Source organism: Asterias rubens, chromosome 12, assembly GCF_902459465.1.
Source record: "Asterias rubens chromosome 12, eAstRub1.3, whole genome shotgun sequence".
NCBI classification, from domain to species: Eukaryota; Metazoa; Echinodermata; class Asteroidea; order Forcipulatida; family Asteriidae; genus Asterias; species Asterias rubens.
The window spans coordinates 9,084,344-9,104,248 of NC_047073.1; the positions used below are offsets into that span (position 1 = coordinate 9,084,344).

General features: G+C 40.2%; 1 protein-coding gene across 1 annotated transcript in view; it reads right to left on the reverse strand.

The window, feature by feature from the left end:
- Window positions 1–3,019: 3,019 nt before the first annotated feature.
- The window catches only part of LOC117297380 (glycogen debranching enzyme-like), a 36,228-nt gene continuing 19,342 nt past the window's right edge, over window positions 3,020–19,905 (reverse strand). The window contains exons 9-28 of the mRNA XM_033780374.1: window positions 19,454–19,778; window positions 18,550–18,673; window positions 17,291–17,454; window positions 16,571–16,672; window positions 16,132–16,287; window positions 15,662–15,812; window positions 15,306–15,540; window positions 14,221–14,486; window positions 12,631–12,764; window positions 11,685–11,818; window positions 10,909–11,187; window positions 10,194–10,419; window positions 8,937–9,048; window positions 7,878–8,013; window positions 7,265–7,377; window positions 6,736–6,938; window positions 5,601–5,698; window positions 4,271–4,358; window positions 3,856–4,159; window positions 3,020–3,560 (exon numbers count right to left, since the gene is read on the reverse strand). Of these exons, the coding sequence (XP_033636265.1) occupies window positions 3,857–4,159; window positions 4,271–4,358; window positions 5,601–5,698; window positions 6,736–6,938; window positions 7,265–7,377; window positions 7,878–8,013; window positions 8,937–9,048; window positions 10,194–10,419; window positions 10,909–11,187; window positions 11,685–11,818; window positions 12,631–12,764; window positions 14,221–14,486; window positions 15,306–15,540; window positions 15,662–15,812; window positions 16,132–16,287; window positions 16,571–16,672; window positions 17,291–17,454; window positions 18,550–18,673; window positions 19,454–19,778 (3,349 nt within the window). The 3' untranslated portion in view covers window positions 3,020–3,560; window position 3,856. The remainder of the gene's footprint in view (window positions 3,561–3,855; window positions 4,160–4,270; window positions 4,359–5,600; window positions 5,699–6,735; window positions 6,939–7,264; window positions 7,378–7,877; window positions 8,014–8,936; window positions 9,049–10,193; window positions 10,420–10,908; window positions 11,188–11,684; window positions 11,819–12,630; window positions 12,765–14,220; window positions 14,487–15,305; window positions 15,541–15,661; window positions 15,813–16,131; window positions 16,288–16,570; window positions 16,673–17,290; window positions 17,455–18,549; window positions 18,674–19,453; window positions 19,779–19,905) is intronic.

Consider the following 19,905-nt stretch of genomic DNA (forward strand, 5'->3'; position numbering starts at 1 on the left):
AGGAGTGACTTGTAGGAACAAGCGTCAAAGGCTCCTAAGTATAGACCATGTAACAACACATATTTACAAAAGAGCCACAGAGCCTGGGTTTCCAGCAAGCATGATTTGTACACAGCCCAATGGAAGGAAACATTAACTCTTACATTTCATGGAGATTACACTGTATGATTTTTATCACTTTTTGATTTGAAGAAAGGAAGCAAATCTCAAAACTACCCCAACTGTTAATTTTGTAATTCTTGAGGTTTTATGGTAATTAAGACACACAATGTTAAGTTTCCCATAAAACCAGTGTAGTATCTTGCCTGCAGCCAGGGTACGTGGTAAGAAAGTTCTTTGTAAGCAAAGGTTACATGGTCTATATGATCCATCTGCTTGTACATTTCAACAACTTAAATATTTATGAAATAATCTTGACAATAAACACAATAAAAGCACCACTGATAACTAAACTTTACCAAAAATAAAACAAAATATCAAACTCACATTATCATAGAATACAACCCAAACCACTATTCATCTATATAATATATACAAATATTAGTATTTGTATTGCTTACAACTAAACAACACATGGATCACCGCTCCCTCATAATCTTAATTCAGTAATGTATTCTAGTCTGGGAAAAAAAGACGATCAGTGAGCTAATTTGTAATTTCAAACACATTTTCAAGGATGAGGTAAAAAGAATTCCCGAAAAATGGCTCGCGACTTGGGTTCCCCCTTATTCTAGACCCTGCACCTCCCAGATGCTACAGCTCAAGCACTTCACAAACTGTGCATCAACAGAAATACCAAACTACAGGTTTGGACGTAACATCAACCATCCCTTTCTCCCCTTTTTGATTGCTTCCACTTCTTTCAAGAAAATCTGAAGGCTCAAGGTGATTCTGAGAATATCTTGAAATTTAAGCAAGCACACCTCCATGGTTAGGGTTAAGAAATTCTATGCGCACATACAATGTTTGCTAGTTTTGCTCATCTACAAGGCAGAAGATTCTAAATGGCCACACATAAATACAGTTTGGGAAATTGGTATCACTTTTTTATATCAAAAGGTCACTAAACAACACAGAAAGTTGTAAATAAGTAACCTAAACCAAATCCCTCAGGTACGCTTATAAAGCAGCCCACAACAATCCTAAAGATAAACCGCTTAGAGGGATTTGTTTGCATGCGTTTCAAACAGTTAAAAAATAATGATAATATGTGATGGGATTGTGCCTTTGGTGATTACACAGCATGGAATTTCGCACACAGTCGGAGAGTATGTCATGAGAAAGATATTTGGCTACAGGGCTATCACAGATTTTGAAAAAAATATAGCAAGTTATTTCCAAAATTTTCAAAATGGCTGCCATTGATTTGTATAATACCAAAACTTTTGTTAAAGACAAATCTGCCGAAAAGTCCTTTTGCCAAATATATTTCTCATGACATACTCTGACTGTTTGCTAAATTAATGCTTGTATTAAGTATCATTTAAGACACAATTCCCCCAAAATTATTTCCCCTCTCTGCCCCACAAATACAACTTGCAAACAATTATCTCAGAAAACTAAACATGCGATTGCAAGATATTTAAAGACTTTCTATAAATCCAAACTGGGATTCGGATTTCTTGCCCAAGCCCCCAAAGAGAGAATGAGAAAGTTTTTAAAGTGGTGGACACGATTTCACTAGGCAGCCCTCAAGTTTCAAGCTGCTAATTAATAGACTGTGCAAGTGTCCCCCCTGGTCCCAAATTGGTCCCAGCCATCATGAGTTGTACGTGTGCCAGATTCTGTTTCTTCAAATAATTAAAAATGATCATCGGTTTATGGCCATAAAGTTTATATCATAATTCTGTGTGTTGGGAAAGTAAAAATTTTCTATAAAATATATGAAAGTAAAATAAATGTACAAACACCAACAAAACAAGACAATAAGACTCGACCTCTATTTCCTATTCAAACAATTTAGAATTTTCCCCAACTGACGTTCTTGTCATCATTAAAAATAGTGTTCCTCAAAAATGTGTGATTGGCAGAATGGGGTTTCCACAAAAATAAAGCATCCTTGTCCAAAATTTTGTTTCAATGTGAATTTTTAAAACAATTATTTGTACTGTTTACAAATTCAAATTGTATCGATGGCAAATTGCTACGGGTGATGTACTTTTCAAGAATTTGGTATAAACATAATTTAAAAAGAAGATTAATTTAATTTCATATAAAAATAAAGGCTTTGTTCAAGTTGCCGTCTTGTTTTACAATACATGCGAAACTTGCACAGTCTATGGACCCAAGCCAGCTATTCATTTTGCACAAACTCACCAAGCTTGCTTTGTCTAACTTTTGCATTTCATAGTAACTGTCACAAGGTAGACAAGGCTATAGAACAATATAATCTCTTTCACTAAACTTTGTTAATTATACATTTACAATCTTATGGGATATAAAGATTCTTATTTGCTATCAGTTGTTATTGAACATAATTTTATTTATATATATATATATAGATATTTTTAGAAGAAATATTGCTACTTTTTTTTTACACAAACAGCTGTCTATTTATCCACTACCTTTTTGCATATTTTTGTTACAACGATTCTGTTACAAATATTTCTGTTTAAGAAAGACTCTGCTAGGGTTGAAACGTCAAGCCCTCAACTATTTCTTTTTTGCATTTACAACATAGGTCCTTTCGATTGGTAAAAGCAGTTTGCAACAGCTAAAACAATTTTCTAAAATATAATATTGGAGAGAACAGGAAGTTTGTTTTGGGCTGCTGTAGAACATGTGGGTCACTCACCAAACACAAAGTATGCAAGAAATCATCTCAGCAACTTTAAAAGTAACCCATAAATGTCACGCAAAGTATTTTTGGCTGGAAACTATTGAGTGGTAAGCTAACTAATGTGCTTAGCTTAAACAGCTCAAACTCACTCAAATAATAACAAATTTCAGGCCTGAAGCCTTTTATTACGCATCTGAAAGCAAAGTGGTGTACACAACAAATGGTGTTTTTCTTTCTCTTGCAACTTCGATGACCAATTGAGTCCAAATTTTCACAGTTGTTATCTTATGCAAAGGTGTCCAGTGCCTTTAGGGTATACAATATACTAAAAGTGAATCTGATGGATTCGGAAATGTTCCGAGTAAAATCACTGAGAGATTTTTTATTTTATGAAAGTGTACTTTTTCATGCATCCTCACTATGCACGACCACCTAAGGTTGTCCCTCCTAAAAACTAGCAACCTGCTTTGATGTTGATAAACTTCAACTCGTAAGCACGCACTATATGGTAGGCTTACAAAATACACACGGCTGCATTTCATTACCAGGGAAGACATTTTAGCTAGCATACAATACTTCAAAGCTCAAACACAATGACCTTCACTCAAAGTCCACACCGAATTCTACCAATAGAGGGCTCCCCACTCATTGCGAACAAACCAAATGATCTAACAACTACTTGAGTGACAACCAGTAGAGGGGTAGAACTGCAAGCTTCCTCTCTGCACAGCCTCAACTGAAGTGATGAGTAGTATTTACTTCACAGGGATGTGATGATAGACTGTTGAAAAAAAAAACCTGAACAATGAGTGCAGAGCGTGAAAGTTTGCGAGCATGAAAGCTTCCGTGTGCGAAGCCTGCTTTACATACATTTATCTTGTGTTTCCATAGCCCTGCTCAGCAATATGAGGTGTTCCATATTGTTTTATCTTCAGTTTCTAATGAATTTGATTTTATAAAATATATTTAAAACCAAATTCTAACAAATTATTATTATTTTATTTGTATTTTTATTTTTTCGAGGTGGGGTTTAAACAAAAACCTGGATAACATCCCTGAATTCATGCCGAACTGACCTCATTTGGCCGCTAACTGTTCCAGCAGCTTGTCCGATTCGTACAGCACCTCCAGTATGCAGCCCATGGACCATGCCTGGGTAGGGCAGCTATCCTTGCAGTACTTTCCGTCCGAGTTGGTCAGCTCGGGGAGACCCTTCCACGCAGACGTCTCGATCTCAGTGTGGTGCTTCGTCAGCGTCTGTCGGATGAAGGTCACTGTCGACTGGAACAGGTCATCGGAGGATATAGACGGGTCCGGTTGAACGAGACGAGAGAAGTGCAGCTTGGCCCGGAGGAAGTATCCAATTGGCCAAACCCATTCCTAAAAAAAGAATCAGGGACGAATAAATATATTCTTCCATCTCAAGATTGAGAAAATTGCTGGTCTCTGAGACCGCGTAATAAAGTTGTAAAGGTTTGAATTTTTACTCACCGGACCATGGTGGTAGTTAAATCCTCTTGCTTTTCTTGCATCATGGCCATCATAGGAATTATCATAATCACCTATGTATGCCCAATCCCTGAATAGGAAAAAGAAAAACTATGATCAGACCATAGTAATAATAACAGCTATCAGTTTTTATATAGCGCTTTATCTGCAAAAGTCTCCAAGTGATTGCAATTGTGTGTTTTCTTTTAAAACAGATATGGACATTTTTTAAATATGACACCCATTAGCACCTTGTAAAGGTTGACAAGATGATGCAGTACAATCTGCACCCACTTATTCCAGGAGCATGGGAGCGAGCCCCTTCTCTTAACGACAACTGTGATGGGTTATTTTACGTGTGTTACACAACACACAGGATCAACACAACAATTGTGTCAACACTGGGACCCACATTCTGCTGATCAGAAACGCCAAAGTAAGAGTTTGGTTTGCTTGACCGCACAGCCACATTAGCCACAGTATAGAAAATAATGAACAAACAAAACTTAATTTAATACTATCAATCTGCACTATACCTACTTTAAAGGCAGTGGACACTATCGGTAATTACTCAAAATAATTATTAGCATAACACCTTTCTTGGTAACGAGTAATGAGGAGAGGTTGATGGTATAAAACATTGTGAGAAACGGCACCCTCTGAAGTGCCATAGTTTTCGAGAAAGAAGTAATTTTCCATGAATTCGATTTTGAGACCTCAGATTTAGAACTTGAGGTTGCGAAATCAACCATTTAAATGCACACACCTTAGTGTGACAAGGCTTTTTTTTTTTTTTCATTCATATCTCGCAAGTTCGATGACCGATTGAGCTGAAATTTTCACAGGTTGGTTATTTTATGCATATGTTGAGATACACAAACTGTGAAGGCTAGTCTTTGACAATTACCAATAGTGTCCACTGCCTTTAAAGGCACTGTACACTATTGGTAATTACTCAAAATAATTAATAGCATAAAACCTTACTTGGTAACGAGCAATGGAGAGCTGTTGTTAGTATAAAACAATGTGAGAAACGGCTCCCTCTGAAGTAAAGTAGTTTTTGAGAAAGTAGCAAATTCTCACTGAAATAATTGAATTGAATTTAAGACCCGAGGTCACAAATTAAAGCATCTGAAAGCAAACAACTTGTGTGACAAGGGTGTTTTTTTTCTTCCATTATTATCTCGTAACTTTGACGACCAATGGATTTCAAATTTTCACAGGTTTGTTAGTTTATGCATATGTTGAGATATACACCAAGTGAGAAGAATGGTTTTTGACAATTACCAAAGGTGTCCAGTGTCTTTAAACAAGCTTTACAAATCACACTTACGATGGATCCAGAGTCTTCATGCCAAGAGGTCCAAGCAAGACTTTCTCTACCATCTCTAGAGCGATCCAAGCCCTGGAAGGGGTGAATAACTCTGGGGCCTTTCGGGGGAAGAAACCAAATCAAGAGTCATGAAGTGAGTCGCTACTTAATAATTTTGCCTCTATTCACTCCTTAAATAACAAAATAATATACATAATAATAAATAATTTGTATTCCTACAGTGCACATTCCCTGTGGTCATGGCACGTGACAAAAATACCAATAGGCCTAAATTAGAAATAAACAGGACAAAGCAATTTACAGAACTATTCTTTAAAAAAATCAACGGGTAATACAAATACTTCTAATAATAATATTGACCATTTATAATGCGCCATGTCTGTCTAAAAGACACTCCTGGCGCAGGAGAGAAAAGAAACAGAAAAGACAAGATAGACAAGTTGCACGAGACAAAAAAACAAAACAAAACAAATTAATTATGTAAAAAAAAGAAACAAACAAACAAAAGATAAACATTTTATAAGGAAATCATAAAGCAATCGGGGTAAGCAAACACACATGATGAGGACCTTTCTTTTGCAACATCATAGCTGTAAAGCCCGGAATATACTTCCTGCAAATGCGAATGCAATTCGCAATGAATACTTCACATCAGTTGAAATGTGCTCAACTCCTGCAAAACATTCACTGCAGAAACAGCCCTGGCCTGTGGCATCAAAATGTGCTTCCCATCGCATTCGCAGGAAGTATAAAATAGGCTTAAGGTTTGCCAAACCATGGTTGGTGAAAAACAGGCAGCCTTCATGATCACTGCCTCAGAAATACAATACCAATGCTATCATACATGGTTGATAGCAGTGTTGTAGCCATGTTGGGCGGTGCTGAACGGGCTTGCCCAGGACTCACAATTTTTGCCCAGAACCAGAGCAAAATACATTGTGCCGCTCAATGCAACTATTGATATTAGAGTATCAAATGTCACAGAGAAAGAACACAGTCCATTCAACATATTGCATTGCCCCATTATTAAACATGAACAAATTTTCGCTTGTGGTGGACCTCGAAAAATAAATGTATTTATTGCCCACCACTAAAGTTGGTCTAGCTACAACTCTGGTCGCTACTATTAACTCACCACGACCATTGCAATTGGGAAGTTGGGTCTGAGTTGGTAGTCTGCCCAGAACTGAGTGGCTCCCACACTATCTTTGTAGATTCCTCTTCGGTTGATGAGCTCATCCTTTGTTTTGTCCGCATCCTGCGGGATCCAGAACTTCTTCTCAAAGTTTGCCTGCAACTTGGCGTCCCATTCCTTGTAACTCATCTGGCTCTGCTTGCCTACAAAAGAACCCACATTTGTTTAAAGATCTGCAGGATTTGTTAACAATCATCATCAAGCAGAGTAAAGAGGGCAGTATGCAGTAGAGGAAAGGCGCCAACGACGGCAGGAATTATTGGCCTCTCAGTTTGACAACTCTCACTACTCATGTGTACAATCTGTGGCTGTCTCTGTCACCCACTGATTGGCCTGGCTTCACACACGTGATCTCACCAGCAACGTGACAACCTGGCATCTGGAAAATAGTCTTCCTCGACATCGAGGGACAGCTTATACAACAGACATTCAAAATTAAAAGAAAATCATTCTTTTGGTTCTAGCTTACCATGAACCCTTAGAGTGACTCCAGTATGGGGATAAAGGCCAGCCTTGTTGAGTTTGGCCAACCAGCGGACAGCCGCTTTGCACAATCCAACGATTTCAACTGCTGAACCGTCCCTGCAGAAACAGATCAAAAGAATGGAGACATAAATAACGACCCAGGGTTACATTGTGACAGGAATGTAGCTTTGTACCAACCCCCCAAAACAGAAAACTGATGTTGACAACAAAATAACTTGTGAGTAGCGCTTATAGCACAAGGAATAATTGTTTCCCAACCATTTGCAAAAATGAGGCAAGGTTGCAGCAAATTGGACAAAGTTGGTGTCTACATATGGAGTTATCCATATTGTTAAGAAGATATTTTAAAAGAATTTTACGAGTGCGGGTTGGACTAGTTTTCATCTCTTTGTGTTTTTGGTTTTTTGTGAACAAATTTCAAATGACATTGATAAATGAGCGAGTTATATAAAAACACATAATAAATGCATTTTAGTGTTGAATTGTCGCACAATACAATCACTTAGTGAAATCTAGATTTACCATTTCACTTGGCAAGGCACCACCCCTCCACCCCAAAAACTTTCTAATTGACAGTGCCCAAGTAAGAATCTCACCTTGGTGTTGCAGGCGTGCCGCGATTCCCAGCCATGTCAGACTCGCCCACTTTGTCCATCCATGTCCCACAATTCCACTTACTTCCTCCAAAAGGAAACCCTGTTTCAGGATCCACACCGATGCTGACATTGAAACCTAGTGATGGGGGTTGAAATTGACAAATCGAAATGAAGGATAGTGCTGCAAAAATTCATGTACAGTTTTGCCATTGCAAACATAATTTCTTTAAATATAAGATAAGGACTTTTCCTGAATACTAAAACTCTGGCCCTTTTAAAAAGACCTAATCTGACTTGGACATCAGTAGAGGCCTGATTCATACTTCCTGAGAGAGTGAATGCGATATGAATGTTGTCGTCACAAATTCGCAACAAATAATTTGCAACAGTTGTAGCCCATTTCAAACCTCCTATGTAAGCGAAAAATTTACTGCAAAAACAGCCATGTGACGTCAACAATTGTTTCGCTTACACAGGAGGTATGAAATGGGCTTTAGGCTCCGTCTGTCATTTTACAAGGGAAGGAGTCTAGGCCAGAGACAATACTACCTTCTTAAGACATGTATTTAATGCTGCATATTCATACATGTCATAAAGATCATCACTGCATATTCATAAAATCCTACCTTTATAAGACACGCATTGATCACTGTATATTCATAAGGATCCAGCATTGATCACTGCATATTCATAAGATCCTACCTCCATGAGGATCCAACATTGATCACTGCATATTCATAAGATCCTACCTCCATGAGACATGAATTGATCACTGCATATTCATAAGATCCTACCTTCATCGAGACATGTATTGATCACTGCATATTCATAAGGTCCTACACCTTCACAATGTATTTATCACTGCATATTCAGAAGTATCTTACCTTCATTAGACATGTATTGATCACTGCATATTCATAAGATCCTACCTTCATCAGACCTATATTGATCACTGCATATTCATACGGATCCAACACTGATCATTGCATATTCATAAGATTCCTACCTTTACAATACATGTATTAATCACTGCATATTCATAAGTATCTTACAATGTACCTTCATGAGACATGTTTTGGTCCAGCCCTTTGCCAGCATGTCTCTCTCTATATGAGATCCCTTCTGCATGACGCTGCATTGCCTCTTGGACAACATCACTCAACAATTGCTCCTGCATTACACAAACATAAAAGCCATACATGCTGACATGGAAGATTGAGGCATTGCATGTTGAGGTATCAATGTATATTTGGTAACACCAAGTGTGTATATACTTATTGAGAAGATCTTGTTCTTTTGAGAACTTGTCCAACAAACTATATACTCTCAACAAACTATATACTCTCTATATACTCAGCCCAATATTATAGAGCTGCATTAAGCAGAAAACTTTGGTTAACACTTCTCTGCTTAGCGAAAACAAGCAGGATACAGCACAAATACTGGCTAAGCACACATTAAATACGCTGAAGAGAATAAGGTTACCAGCCAAAATACTTTGTAACATGTAGAGAATAAGGTTACCAGCCAAAATACTTTGTAACATATTACAAAGTATTTTGGCTGGTAACCTTATTCTCTTCAGCGTATGTTAGATGTTACAAAGTATTTTGGCTGGTAACCTTATTCTCTTCAGCGTATGTTAGATGTTACAAAGTATTTTGACAGGTAACCCTTGTCTCTTCAGCGTATGTTACATGTTACAAAGTATTTTGCCTGGTAACCTTATTCTCTTCAGCGTAAGTTACATGTTACAAAGTATTTTGGCTGGTAACCTTATTCTCTACATGTTAAAAAAGTATTTTGGCTGGTAACCTTATTCTCTTCAGCGTATGTTACATGTTACAAAGTATTTTGGCTGGTAACCTTATTCTCTTCAGCGTATGTTAGATGTTACAAAGTATTTTGGCAGGTAACCTTTGTCTCTTCAGCGTATGTTACATGTTACAAAGTATTTTGCCTGGTAACCTTATTCTCTTCAGCGTATGTTAGATGTTACAAAGTATTTTGGCTGGTAACCTTTGTCTCTTCAGCGTATGTTACATGTTACAAAGTATTTTGGCTGGTAACCTTATTCTCTTCAGCGTATGTTAGATGTTACAAAGTATTTTGCCTGGTAACCTTATTCTCTTCAGTGTATGTTACATGTTACAAAGTATTTTGGCTGGTAACCTTATTCTCTACATGTTACAAAGTATTTTGGCTGGTAATGTTCTCTTCAGCGTATTAAATGTGTGCTTAGGTACTATTTGTGCTCAATAACATGTAGCTCTATGAAATCTATCCAAGACAATAAAGAAATAAATTTCTGCTTACAACAAACCCAGCTGGCTGAGGTTCATCTTCGTCTGTAGGGAAGATTCTTGAGACAGGAGACTTGAGGAACGCTTCTCCTTCCTCTGACATCTTACAATAAAGCTGGATACAATACAGCCACCACCAGACGGCATCACGGCAGTTGTAGCGGGCATGGGACCCGCCTCCGAGAAGGTTAGGGATCACGCCGTGGCGTAGGGTCGCCCCGAAAGAAAGAATGAGATATCTGCGATGACAGGAAAATATGGATGACCTTAAACATTTGACCTTTAACATTTAACCTTTTCGCTGTATGACCCGTCAGGGTGCACCCCACTAAATAAGGAGCAAACATAATATTTTGTAGGCCCCAAAAAATTCTATGTTATACCCCCGACACACCGAACTCACTACATTCTGAAAAATGTAGCCCAACAGGCTAAAACTGTTGTAGCTTTTGAGGACTAGTTATTTGGAGAGCTAAATAAAAGGGGTACGGTGTAAAACAAATTCCCAATTGTGATCTGGGGGTTGTTGACTTCCAACATGAGGTATTTTTGGTGACATTGACCATGACATGCAGACAGGTGTAAAGACATTTTTCAAGATTGATGCTCAGATGCTTCGAAAATAACATACCTTGCAAGAAAAAATACTGTGTGGTTTGATACGTTCCTCAGGGGTGTTATAAAGTGCTATATAAGAGCCAAGTATTGTTATTATTAACATTACTTACTTGGCCTCCGCCATTCTCCCAGTCACCAGCAATAATCCGGGAAGAGCAATGAAAGTGTCCCTCCCCCAACTCCTCATGAAACCTCCTGAGAAATGGGGCAGTCCGGCCGCCAACGTAGGGACGCATTGTTTCCTTCGTCCAGACTCCTCGTCCACGATGGTCGGGATTTTCGGGAGCTTGGGAGAAAGGTCCGGCAAGGGGGCAGTGTTGACTATGCCACACATCTGAACTGAGCCGAGGGCGAGTGCACCAATGAAGGAAGAGCCTTCGGAGACAAATCTGAAAATAGATTGAATTTTTTTATCAAGACTTCAGAGATGTTTTACATTACGAAAGAAAAAAACGCTTATTGCAAAGAATTGTTTCCAGATGCCTGAATGAGACTAGCTACATGCATGGAGCCTTTCTCACATTCAAACTTTGGGGGTGAAAAAATATCTCTTTCTCTAAAACTACACTACTTCAAAGTTAGTTGTTTCTCATTATGTTTTATACTATCAACAGCTCTTCAATTCTCCAAACCAATGATCATCTTACTGTCATTATCAAAAGTGTCATTTGTTGTGTTTACTTTGTGCCTTTTTGCTGTTGTTACCATTATAACAATAATACTGTTGCTGTTGTTGTTTATTTAATTGTTTCTTGATTATTTTGTTAAGGGCTTGTGCAAATTTTATGGAATTGGTGCAATTGTTATTATTATTTGCCTTTAAATTTTTATCCAATTTGTTACTTTTTAAAATTTTCCTTTCTGATGAGAAGTAAAACTTTCAAACCTTGACATAGATTTCCAGCAGAGATCCAGTAACGCCAAGTACGCTCCTACCATGATGGCGTCAAAGTAAGACGGGATAAGGTACCTGGGTATGAGGGTGAGGTTAGCGAAGGTCGCCTGGTACCACTTGCCAAGCTATGACAAAATGAGTAGAAACATTAATGGGTGGGGCACAGACTGAAATGGGTGTGAGATGAATACCATAGAAGTTTACCATGGTAATATATAACAAGGAAGGTAAACCATTTAGTGACCAATTTATGACCAGTTAGTCCAAACAACGCCCCTCTTTGTCCACCAAAAAGAGTATAAAAAAGGCAGTACAGCATCGGACATATTTTTTATTTTTCCAGATGGAGGAAAACCAGTGTGTCCCGAGATAAAAAACCTGTTGGCATAGGAGAGAAACAATGCACAACTCAACTCACATGGCCTTACCCGGGAATCGAACCAGCGCCACAGCATTGTGAGGCGAGCGCTTTACACACTAACCACCCATGTCACCTACAGTTACAGGACACTTCATCAAAGGGTGTCGTGGCCGAGTGGATAAGAGCACCGAACTAAAGCTCTGGTGCTTCTGTTCAGCAGAGTGTGGGTTCGAATCCCGGTCATGACACTTGAGTCCCTGAGCAAGACATTTAACTATAATTGCTTCTCTCTACCCAGGGGTAAATGGGTACCTGTGAGGGCAGAGATTGTTCTTGTGAATGATTTAGCCGAGTAGAACAATACTTGTCGTACAGACCGTATACTCCCCAGGGAGCTGAGATGGTTTAAGGAATGATTCAAGGCACAGTGACCAGGGGCAATAATGTTGGAAGTGCTTTGAGAAGCCCTCGGGTGTGAAAAGCGCTATATAAATACTGGCTGTTATTATTGTTATTATTATTATTATTATTATTATTATTATTATTGATATTAAACTCTCAGACAGTTTTACGAACCTTTTTAGTGCTTGGGTGGAGGAGTAGTCTGTTGGCGACGTAGTCGGTCATCCAGTCTCCTTGACGTAGATTCTCACAGAGAGGATGACCTAGGTCATTCTTACTTCGAATCTCATTAAGAATCGACATGAATCCTGACGGTAGAACAAAACAATGTACGGTTAGGAATCTACCATCTTGAAATAAAAATCAACAGTAAACCTTTATTACAAGCATAGAGCTATATATATTGACTAGAGCACTAACACCCCGTTATACACGCACTAAGGTTTTGAAGCCGTGTGGGCACATCCATGTTTATGTACAAACCAACACAAAAGCTTAAAATTTTGTACGCCAACTGTACGGCTATTTGCAAGATAGTGTGTTTGTTCTTTTTTATGTGCCATCGAAGCAAAAAATGCAGCAAATGTGAGCGCAAAATCTGCTGATCAGCGCACAAACTGCGAGCGTCATGTGCGTCATGATTAAAAGGCGCGTTTACTTTTTTTAGTACGGCAATCAAGTCGAAGTTACGGTTTTCGTAGCGCGGACGTACGTGAGTGGACAGTTGCGCATGTAAGCGCACACGCCGAATGTAAAATAATCGCGGTAATGTGTGTTCTCCTAAAATTCTGAATTCACGCAACACATCAAACATGTCTGCGCCCAGGGTGACTTCAAAACGCAGAGCAAGTTAGCGCTCTAGTCAATATATATAGCTCTTTGGGAATCTACTATCTTGAAATAAAAATCAACAGTAAACCTTTATTACAAGTAGTATCAGAATTTGTAACTAATAATACCAATGATGTACCTTATTTTCTAGGCCTGCTGTCGATTTCACAAAACTTCTCCTAACTTAGGATTAAATCTTAGGACTTTAGACCGAGTCAAGTTTAGTATCCGAAGATGTTAAGACGCATTGAGCCCATCCTAAGTTGTAGGACGGGTTACTTGTCCTAACTCGAAAACTTGAGATATGATTAACCCTAGCGTTTTTGTGAAATCGGTTGCTGGAGCTGCAGTTTGATTAATATCACCCTAACTTAATTCAAACATAATGGTGGTTACCATTACCAGTTTCGTTTAATACTACCAATGCATCTTGTGTGTTCTATGTCACGCACCAAGTTTGCTTGAAGATAAATACGTTATCACACGCGTGCGCGGGAAGAACGGAAAATATAGGGCGTCTGCGTCCCATATCCAACTCGGCCTTCGGCCTCATTGGATATGGGACACAGAAGCGCTATATTTTTCCATATTCCACTCGCGCTTGTGTGATAACTTATATTATATCCCACGCTGGCTGCTGATCTCATTCACACATCTACTCTTCCCCAACTTTTTGATCAAGTATTGTTTTGCTGGCAGACTTTTTAAGATTAATTTCATATACTTTGTACAGATTTGAGGCAGACGAATCTACATGCTTGTGCAATGTGTATAATTGCCTTTTTTATATTCTTTACATTTTTATTGGGTATTTACCAGCTTATAGTTATTGTTTAATTGTTGTCTTCTTAGACTTTGATGTTTTTATCTTGTAAGTTGTCATGCAATTTGACCTTTTGGTCAAATGTGATAATGTTAACAAAATATACTCACCCTGCAAGCCGCAGTACACCAGTGGGCCGTTCCCCGGTATGTCGTACGCCCCGGATCCCTTCCCATCATCCCTCTCTTCTGCATCGCAGCGGTACAGCACACGGTTCATATCGGCCAGAGACAGACTCCCAGCGATGGCGTGGAAGTTTGTGCTGGGTGACATGGACGGTGAGTTACCGCTGAGTGTTCGCACACGATAACCAAACTGTGATATGCAGCTTCGGAGATCGGACAGTGCCTTACGGGATGTTGATTTCAAAGTCACCCTGGGTGGAATACAAGAATAATTCTGACATTTTAGAGACCATACCAGCTTAAAGCAGCTTGAGGCGAAAACATCCATTTGCGGTTGCAAAGAAGGCCCAATAGACCGATCCATTAAGCGCTGCCCCATTGCGTATTGACCAATCACAACGCAACGAAGTTCCCACAAATAAGTCCGACATGCATGTGCGTATGCTAGGCTCGCGCGGCAGCGTTGTGCAGAAAGGCATTGGAGAGGCGCATGGTTCTTGCACACACGTGCGTTGTGGGCGGAGCCTAATGGATCAGTCTATTTCTTAGAGCTGTTTAAGCACAAAAACTAGATAAACACAACAAAATTGTGGTGGATGAAAAAAAAATATATATATATAAAAAAAACAGACTGGTATACTGCAAATATTACGGTAGACAGATAATTTGCATACATATGTGCATACTTTGACAGGGTTCTGCAAACTTTGTTGCTAGGCAGAAAATTAGTAATATTTTCTGCATAAGCAGCTCTATGAAATTTTGCTCAGATTTTGACCTACATGTAGTGTTAGTCAACCAAACAGGTTCCAATTTCATGCAGCCGCTTAAAGGTAAAGTATACCTTTGGTTTTTGGAATCCCACACAAGTGTAATGTAAACAATAAAACTAAGGCCATGTCCGAATCAGTGACTTCGGCTACAGCTACGGCTAGAACGTGCGCGTCTGCCTATTCTGGCATACGCATTGTTCTCAAGGCTGTAGATAAAACGCGGCCTCCCCTTTTAAAAACTTCCTTTAAGAAGGTTGTCGCATGTTTGAGAGTGCCTCACTCCTTGATCAGACTCACCTAAAAGCGATCACACTCCCAGGTGGGAAATTGATGAAGTCGATTTCCTGTACGGGCGAGGGTCCGTCCGCACCCTGGTCTGACAGCTCCACCATCCTGCTAGAATACAGGTGGATATGGCTCTGCAGGTCCACTGAGAAGTGCCCCAGGCCGTTGATGTGGGTCTCGCTCTTAGGGGGTGGGTTGTCTGCTCGCTTGATCATGCAGGCTTCAAGGATGATCTCCTCAACGACACCTGGGATTAGCAGGAACAAAGAGCGGATTAAGATCTACATTTTGTTTAAACACTTTTGAAATGTGTATGATGTATATTTTTGTAAGGAATTGTGTACATGTTTTTTTATTATGTATCTTACCTGGGACACATAGTGGTGGGATATAACCAGTGTAACCGGGATTACTAGGATGTTTGAATGCCGTACGCGCCATGAGTATAACAGACTGGTGGGTCATTGGGTTGTGTCTGGTCACGGCGACGATGTTATTGTCTACTTGATCAACGTACACCTGTAAGTATTAACATAAGAGGTAAGTGAGAGCGTTTTAGGCACAACAATGGTTTCTGGAAACTATAGCGGATATCCGCTTTAAAGCGGAGATTTCACAGGCCCGAGTTACGCCACTGGGTGTCTCACCTGTGTATATCCCTTAGCACCGAGCATATGATGCAGTATGTTTAGATCCCTCTTAGCAGAGATGATGCCATGGTTAGCCCCTACTGCCTTCCCATCAGTGACATCTGCATTCTCTCTCCATGCGGTGTACGGACATTAGGCAGGTGCCCCCTTCCCCGATCCCCCTATAGTTACACCACTGGGTGTCTTACCTGTGTATATCCCTTAGTACCGAGCATATGATGCAGTATGTTTAGATCCCTCTTAGCAGAGATGATGCCGTGGTTAGCCCCTACTGCCTCCCCATCAGTGACATCTGCATCCTCTCTCCATGAGGTGTACAGACGATTCTCATCAACTACATGAATCTAGAAAAGACAAAAGAATGAGCTTTGTTAACAGTCTTGAAAGGGAAGGGGTCTATTGGATTGACAACAGAAACATTCCTATGCGCCTAGAGCGTACCAGTCTTGTCCTGACGCTTCCTGGGTTTTAATACCATCGGAGTAATTTGCCTGTGATTTGTTTTCACAGAACTCAGGAAAGTACTGAGTATACAGTGCTTACACACATCGGTTTATGGAAAAAACCAAATGATATTCTTTATCCCCGGTGCACACTAAACATGCTGATGACTAGTGTGGTACTTACATGTTCTGGTACCAGTTCATCGTATCCTTTGCTGGATCCCACGGCGCAGCATGCCATACACACCAAGGCAGCAGTTGGCAGTAAGTCATAAACAGATCGAGTCTAAAGAACAAGATAAAAAACATGTTTTAAAATCTGTCTACTATCAGTGTACTCGAGACAGTACTGGGTATACAGTTCAAAATACACATTGATGTAAGGGTAAAAAACAAATTACATTCTTTATCATCAATGCAAAACCCCTCTATTGCTAATAGTGTGTTCCTCCATACAACCAACCCATCACTCTACCACAACAGTGGCATTTGAGGCACACATGTAGAGAGTAAAGCCATAGCGAAAGTGCCTAAATGAGATGGGTAAACTGGAGAAGCCACTAGGGGGGAGTGCATTTGAAATTATGATATCTACTTCTTTTATATAGCCCCATGTAATGGTTTACAAGGTGCTGTGGCTCAATATGCTGCCAATCCAACCAGGAACACCAGAGCGAACCCCTTTTTTTTTTGATAAGTGCACTGGGTTCTTTTACATGCGTTATATAACATACGGGACATATGGCTTTACGTCCCACTCGAAAGACGAAGCAATGGTTAAGTGTCTTGCTTAAGGATACGATTGGAACACGAACACACACTCTGCTGATCAGAAAAACCAGAGTTTGAATTCGGTGCTCTTAACCACTCGGCCACGACACCCTATATTGACACACTTACTTACCATGATCGGGCTCTTGTTGTCGTGGGTCACGTCCATCAAAAGGGCGTGGCTCATGCTGGGGGCTAGCGGCCTCTCATGAGGTTGCAGGAATGACCCCACTGGTTCCCCGCCGTACCGGTACACGAGACGTCCCAGCTCATGCGAATCTGAGGCATTTGATGCCTCTGTGGAAGACAACAAATCATTTACTGGTTAACTAGAGCTGCTTCAGCAGAAAATATTGATTGCAAAATTTCTGATTAGCAAAATTAAGCAGGGAATCTGTCAAAAACTGTGCACATAACATGGTAATTTGGCTGGTAACCCTTTTTCCATAAGCAAAAATGTTTGGTGCTTAGTAAAATTTGTGCTTAAGCAGTTGCATAAACTTGGTCCCTGAATACTCGGAAGTATTGTATATACACCAGATACAAATGAAATCACAACAGTCAGTTGTTCACACAGTAACAGAGCCCTGAGAATGTTGACTGACCCGTATCCGCGCAGCTAGAATTCTCACCCCCATAATGTTTTTTTATTTTATATTCATGTATGTCAAAACTATATCAAAGGATAGCGTGTATGCCAAAAGTCAGATACTATTTGGATTGGCCAATAAAAAAACACCCAGAATGTTTGCTGAGCATCGCCATTTTGAGGCATATAATGCATCATGTGATATCATTTTGCAATCCCTGTGTGTCACCCACAGCGAGACACAGAGAACAGTCACAGCAGTCACTGCACCCCTGAATGACATTAATTGTCAGATACTGTGTGGTTTATTAGTGCTGTTTATTATTATTATTCTCTGCGGGACTTTTGGGACACAAGGTTGCAGCAGATTGACCGGGTTAATCGATTGTTCTCAGTGATGCCTGAACGCTCAAAACTACGTACACAATGGACTTTTACCTGGTAAGTCTGCTGCCACCAAGTGTTCTACCAACTTGCACATCTTTTACTAGTATGTCTATGTAGCCTGAACATCTGACGTCACACTTCGAGGCTTGTGAATAACGCCAGAGACCTGCCTCCAAACCGGCGTGTATTTTCACCTTTGACCTCAGTCATTTCACATAGAGATACGCAGTCAAATTCTATTGCGGGCGTGACAGCAGTGTACTGTTTGGGCATGGAAAGCTCATGTCACGGCACGTATCCAGTGATATCATTGTATCCAATGGAATCACTGGATCGAGTAGCAGGGACCTGTCTTCATCCTTGCAGATAAAGACAGGAGCCCAGTCTATGGTCTACATTTATGTACTGTACATTACCTCGTATTAGAGAGTTAATTCCTAGTCTGTTAATGAACATATTGTCCACATGCTCTGAAGCCGTGAACAGCTCAGCAACAACGTAGAGATCCGGTCTAACTCTACGGGCTTCATCCAGAAAATACTGAAAGAAAAACATCAACAGGGTTCACAAACAAACTGAAATGCTATTATTCTTTCCGTACCCAAACTCCAGAGGGAGCACTCCATGGCTTGCAGGTTAGCCTCTTTACCAACCTCGTTCCCAGGGGTGATCGATCTCACCGCGCCATTTTTTCCTAGCATGCCTTGCTTGATCATAACCCCTGGAATTGGCTTATTTAAATGTGCTATATGCTAGCACATTTAAATGAGCCATAAATGAGCGTATTCATTATTCAATATTTTCTACGCGCGCACGCATGTCTTTCGTCTTAAAGAATGTTTTTGTTTTTGTGTTTGTGTCATAAAAAAAGCGGGCGTGATCAACAAACAAATATCTTAAACCTACGCGCGCACGCACTTGGCATCTAATTCATAACCAATTTCCTGAGCCAATCAGTGTTGTTTCCTAGTACATGTACATCCCTCTCAGGGGTTAGTGACGAGAGGTATCGATACGGCCCATGGTGGCAAGGCTGCCTTTTCTGCCTCCGAATGGGTATTGCCTGCAACTCCCAAGTCCTCAGGGCCTAATTTTAAAAAGCTGTTTAGCAGAAATACTGCTTAGCAAATATATAAGCGAAAAATGAGTGGGGTACCAGTTGCAACACTTTATGGAATGTCTGCTAGTAACATGTTTCTGCTAAGCAAGATTTTTCTGTGCTTAGCAATTTTTTTTTTGCTAACCAAGGTTTACTCCAGGATCGGAGTTTACCCTCATTAAAGATGATGTAAATAAAATAAATAAAAACAAGACGTTTACCTCAGCGACATGTATCGGCGTGCTGTGGCAGTTGTCAATCCTTAACCCATGAAACATCCTAGCCATCGTCCTCGAGTACTCCAGCATTCGATTCCAGAGGTACGGGCAATCCTCGGGCTTCTCTCCATACCTCAGCTTGACCGAGTCGCCCCAGACTATCAGCTCCCTCCTCAGGTACACATTGGACCCCGCCTCGGCAAAGTTCTTCAAGGGGTCGGCGTCCATGACCCAGCCGTTACCTATTTGGATGAAGGGGGCCTTGTCGGTCTCCATGTAGGCTTCTTCTGATTTGGGGTCTGTCAGGTCCCAGGGGTGAAGGAAGTACCTGTTGGCATGGCAATATTATTGACAGGGCATTAAAAACTGCAGGGCCCTAGTAGGACGTTAATAATTACAGGGCATTATTAATCGAAGGGAATTAGTAACTGCAGGGCATTATTAATGGTAGGGCA